The 4,255-nt window shown below is 39.0% G+C and overlaps 1 protein-coding gene across 7 annotated transcripts in view; it reads left to right on the top strand.

Moving 5' to 3' along the window:
• The first annotated feature begins 1,349 nt into the window (after positions 1–1,349).
• Positions 1,350–4,255, top strand: part of ect2 (epithelial cell transforming 2) — a 70,720-nt gene continuing 67,814 nt past the window's right edge. For 2 of the 7 annotated variants that reach the window (XM_034881459.1, XM_034881460.1), the window contains exons 1-3: positions 1,353–1,777; positions 2,045–2,208; positions 3,583–3,662. In XM_034881459.1, the coding sequence (XP_034737350.1) occupies positions 2,079–2,208; positions 3,583–3,662 (210 nt within the window). In that variant the 5' untranslated portion in view covers positions 1,353–1,777; positions 2,045–2,078. Of the gene's footprint in view, positions 1,778–2,044; positions 2,209–3,582; positions 3,663–4,255 lie in introns of all 7 variants that reach the window. The other 5 variants (XM_034881458.1, XM_034881457.1, XM_034881462.1 and 2 more) reach the window with 5 other exon arrangements.

The following is a 4,255-nucleotide window of genomic DNA, read 5'->3' as shown; positions in this document are numbered from 1 at the left end:
GGAGAGGAGTCTGATAGCAGAAGGCTCTGGCTCCCATTCTACTTTTGGTGTAGTTTAATGCACAACACTTCTCTCCAATTCCAGGCACTGAGCCAACAGATTTAAACAAATACAAACTTGAAAAAAAAAAACATCCATGCTGTTTTGAGTCAGATACAGGTTTCTGAATACCTTGAGTCTCCGGGTGATTTGCACGGCAGCCAAGACGAGGTGGCTAAAATCACCCGCTAGCATGACAGCTTGTTCACAAAGGCAAAACACTGCTACACCACACTAGTTTCACCATAATCTACAAAAGAACTAATTACGTGTCCCTGTTATGCAGGTATTCCACACATGTGCCCTCAGAAGAAGTCCCCCAGCTAATTCTGCCTTGTACTGGTCAAAGTTGGAGAAAAGTTAAGTAGCCGATGTGAGCCTTACCTAACTACTGCGCATGTGCAACTCCCAACAAAACTAAAACAATAACCTAAACTCACCGGGTGTAAAGAGGATCTGCAACAATGTGCAATAAAACAAAAATATGGTGTTTTTTTGAAAATGAAACCGTGTAAACCTATTCTGGAACAACCCTAAAAATACAATTATGAACCCGAAGATGAGCATAATATGGAAACTTTAAAACAAGGTTGATTTCATACAGACTTCTAGCTTTTACAGGAGCAGATGCTTTTGTTTCACAACCACGTAGGTCAAGATCAGTTTACCTCGGATGGTTAAGACATAATGGCTGATAATCTAAATCCTTATGGACAAAGGGAATGTTGACCAGAAGTTATGATTCCCTACTCCGTGTTCCAGAAGCAGCAAGTGTGACACAGGCCTATACATTATTATTGAATATTTTATTGATTCAACAGTCACATATGTCTTGCTTTACTACATGTGAACAAATGCAGCAAGAAATTATCTGGGTCCACAGAGGAAATGTTTTTTGGAAAGCCATTCAGATTGACTTCTGAAATTAGAAGAATGCCTTATAATATTTCTACATGCTGCTTGCCAAGATTATCTTTAAACAGAACTACTTTTGGTAATTTTTGCTTTTATTATTATGTGCAACAGATAAAACAGAAGAAATGTCGCTAGGCCTACTTTTTTATAAAAACCTTTAAACTTTCAATTTTCAGGAAGTGATTAAGCTGAATAAATTCTTCTTTGTAAATCTTTACGCTGCAGGTTTTAATCGACATGGCCGTACCGTTTATTCCTTCTGGACTTTAAGTTTAATGTATATATAATTAATAAAACACGTTGACGTTTTCGTCTTGGAGAGTTGTTTAATATTTACGATAGTACTTGAAGGTCGCATGTCTGGGCAAAAACACAAATCGTTATTTGAATGAACAGACCAATCAGCTGCCTCGCCGGACTTGCGTCGCTGGATTTTTGTTACTCTTGCCCAATCAGCGCGCTGCAACGTTGTTTGTCTTGTTTTTTGAATTGAGTTCGGGCAATGCCTATTCGGTCCAGGCTAGCTACTAACACTAGCAGTTAGCTAACGCTAGCTGTCAACAAACTAAAGTAGCCACATTTCGACAATTTGGATAAGGCCAACATGCATTGAAACCAGACTTGCCATATAACGAAGATGTTATAGATTTTCTGAGTGTTTTGGACCGAAGAGGAATTCTCGGAAACTCTATATTGTATTGTTGACTTGAAGTTACTTACGAACGTTAACTAGCTTATTTAGTTAGAGAGCTTATTGAATTGAGCTAGCTCGCTCCCGGTTCTGTAATTCCTTGCTATAAGTTACCAGCCAACGGAACAGTCGGTAAGTTTGGTTTACAATTCTTTGAGGTGTTTTTTGTGCTGTTGAAAACGCATTATACCTTAACGTTAGCAAAGGACAGTTGGTACCGTGGCGAGTACAGCCAACGTTAACTAGGCAAACGTTAGCGTAAAAAAATTAAATGAAGTCAATAACCCCGGGCGGCCTGGCTAATCTTTCAAAACATGTTGACCATTAGCTATATTATACAAAGCATGTTTTAAGAAACACAAGCGTGTGTTTTTGTTCATTTCCTGTATCGTTTGATAGTTTGGACAATTTGGTGCCTCCACAAGTTCCTGCCATGGCTGACACCACCATAGTGACTCTAGGGACAGCTCGGAGTCTGCTGGATTCTTCGGTCTATGATTCAAAGATCGCCGAATCCACCAAGGACCATGTATTTCTGGAGATGGCATGTGAAGACGGAGAAGGTCAGTACGTATGGGTTACTTTTTTTTCTTCTTCCCCCTTTTTCTTTGAATCTCACTAAATACCTTTTTTTTTTCTCCTTACTTTTTTTCCATTACACCTTGGCGTAGATAATATCCAATAGTGTGTCAAATCAGGATTTCCCTAAAGTTATACAGGTCGCTGTAAAAGCCTCATTGCATGTTATCGCAAACGCTTGGTTGCAGGTGTTGCTGTTAAGGGTGGCCCAACCAGTTCTTAGGTTTAGGGGGCAATCACTTTTTCACACAGGGCCATGATGGTTTGGATTTTTTTTCACCTGTAATAATAAACACCTTCATTTACAAATTGCATTTTGTGTTTACTTGTGTTGTCCTTGACTATTGTTTAAATTGGTTTGATGTTCCGAAACACTTAAGTGTGACAAACATTCAAAGGAACAGGAAATGAGGAAGGGGGAAACACTTTTTCACACCACTGTATGTGGGCAAGCTAATAACGTTAGTGAAACACAGCAATGTTATGAATTTCAAAATGCTGTGGAGAAACAGAGCAGTAGAACTGGGAAAAAGTCATTGGCACTCGGTGTGTCAGGTAAACTAGCAACTAAAATCAAAATCAATGCACTTAGAACAGGCCTGCTTTCAGTTTTGTTAAAATTGTTTTCAACTTCCTAGTCATTTTGGTTGGAGTTTGTAGAGGCAGTACTTTTTGATGCTTTCCAGTAGTACTGCATTATATTGAAATTATTTTCTAATATTTAATCTACTCTTATTGACATATACAAAATATTAAAAATGCATTAATATAACAATACCCTTAAACACAGAAAGCCTCCTATGTTATAGAAATGTATATAAAAAAAAGAGTTTATAACCTAAAAGAAGATACAAATTGCAGGGCTTTTATCTCCAGCATGATCTGTGTGCACACTGTTTGCAACTAATTGACAACAAAACACAGGAAGGACGCTGTCAATGATATTTCTTCTACTTGTGTTTGCTATTATTTAGGTATTTAAGAACACATTAGTTATCTAACTACTGGGTTGTTTAGGCTGAAAAGGAAACCATTTATTCTGGGGTGCTACAGAACGAGTCTGTGGCCGTAGATTGCAATGATTTAAATTTTGAGAGATGTGCCATGTCCACATGTAAATGAAATATGTAACTGGATGTTTACTTGCGTCTGTGGACCCTTGGTTTTAAACAGAATGCAGTCTTTGGTCTAGGATTATTTGAGAGGGGAACGCATAATACCCTCAAATATCATTGACTTTTCTCTTGACAGTACAAGGGGCAGTTAGTCACAGGAGGTCTGGGGCCTGAATCGAGCGAGCGAGTGTGTGTGTGAGATTACCTCTTTGTTCACTCTGTTGCTCTTCATCTCTCTTTCAGATATACTGCCAAAGGTGGAGACAAGGGTTGTTCTTGTAGGTGAAGCAGGCCGAAATGGAGCGCTGGTCAAAGCACTGCAGGTACACCAATTCTCTATTAATCCTGAAGGGTTATATTAAGATGACAGAGCTCCACGATCTGAGCTTGTCAACGTCACTGCTGTTTTCTGTTTTAATAAGTAGGAAGAGAGCTTTCTATAAGTGTGGACTGCCGGCCAAACAGCTGACTATTCTTTGTGGATTATGGTAAACAAGTGTGTGTTGTGGCAGTGGTTTGCCATTGAGAACAAGCTAGCATTCTAGCGCCAGCATGTGCTACGGTTTGCCACCTCGTCTTGGCCATCTTGGCTAGTGACGTAGAAAACCGAGCAGATTTTCAACACCTCACCTGGAGACTGAAGGCGTAGGACATTCAGAAACCTGTATCTCACTCAGAACAGTATGGATGTTTTTGTTTTCCAAGTTTGTATGCGTATGGAAGCCCAAGCAACACAAAATAACCCAAATCCCAGAAAAAGTTTTTTTTTTTTTTCTCTCCATAATATGGGCACTTTAATATATTATATTAAATAGCACAGCTGAAAGGTTGTCCTTCCAAGTAATAATAATAATAATAATACATTTTATTTAAAGACGCCTTTCTTGGCACTCAAGGACGCCGCACAGGGAATTCA

The sequence above is a fragment of the Etheostoma cragini genome, chromosome 9, assembly GCF_013103735.1.
Source record: "Etheostoma cragini isolate CJK2018 chromosome 9, CSU_Ecrag_1.0, whole genome shotgun sequence".
Taxonomy (NCBI): domain Eukaryota; kingdom Metazoa; phylum Chordata; class Actinopteri; order Perciformes; family Percidae; genus Etheostoma; species Etheostoma cragini.
The sequence above is the reverse complement of the archived record's forward strand: the minus strand, read 5'-3'. Positions and strand labels throughout refer to the sequence as shown.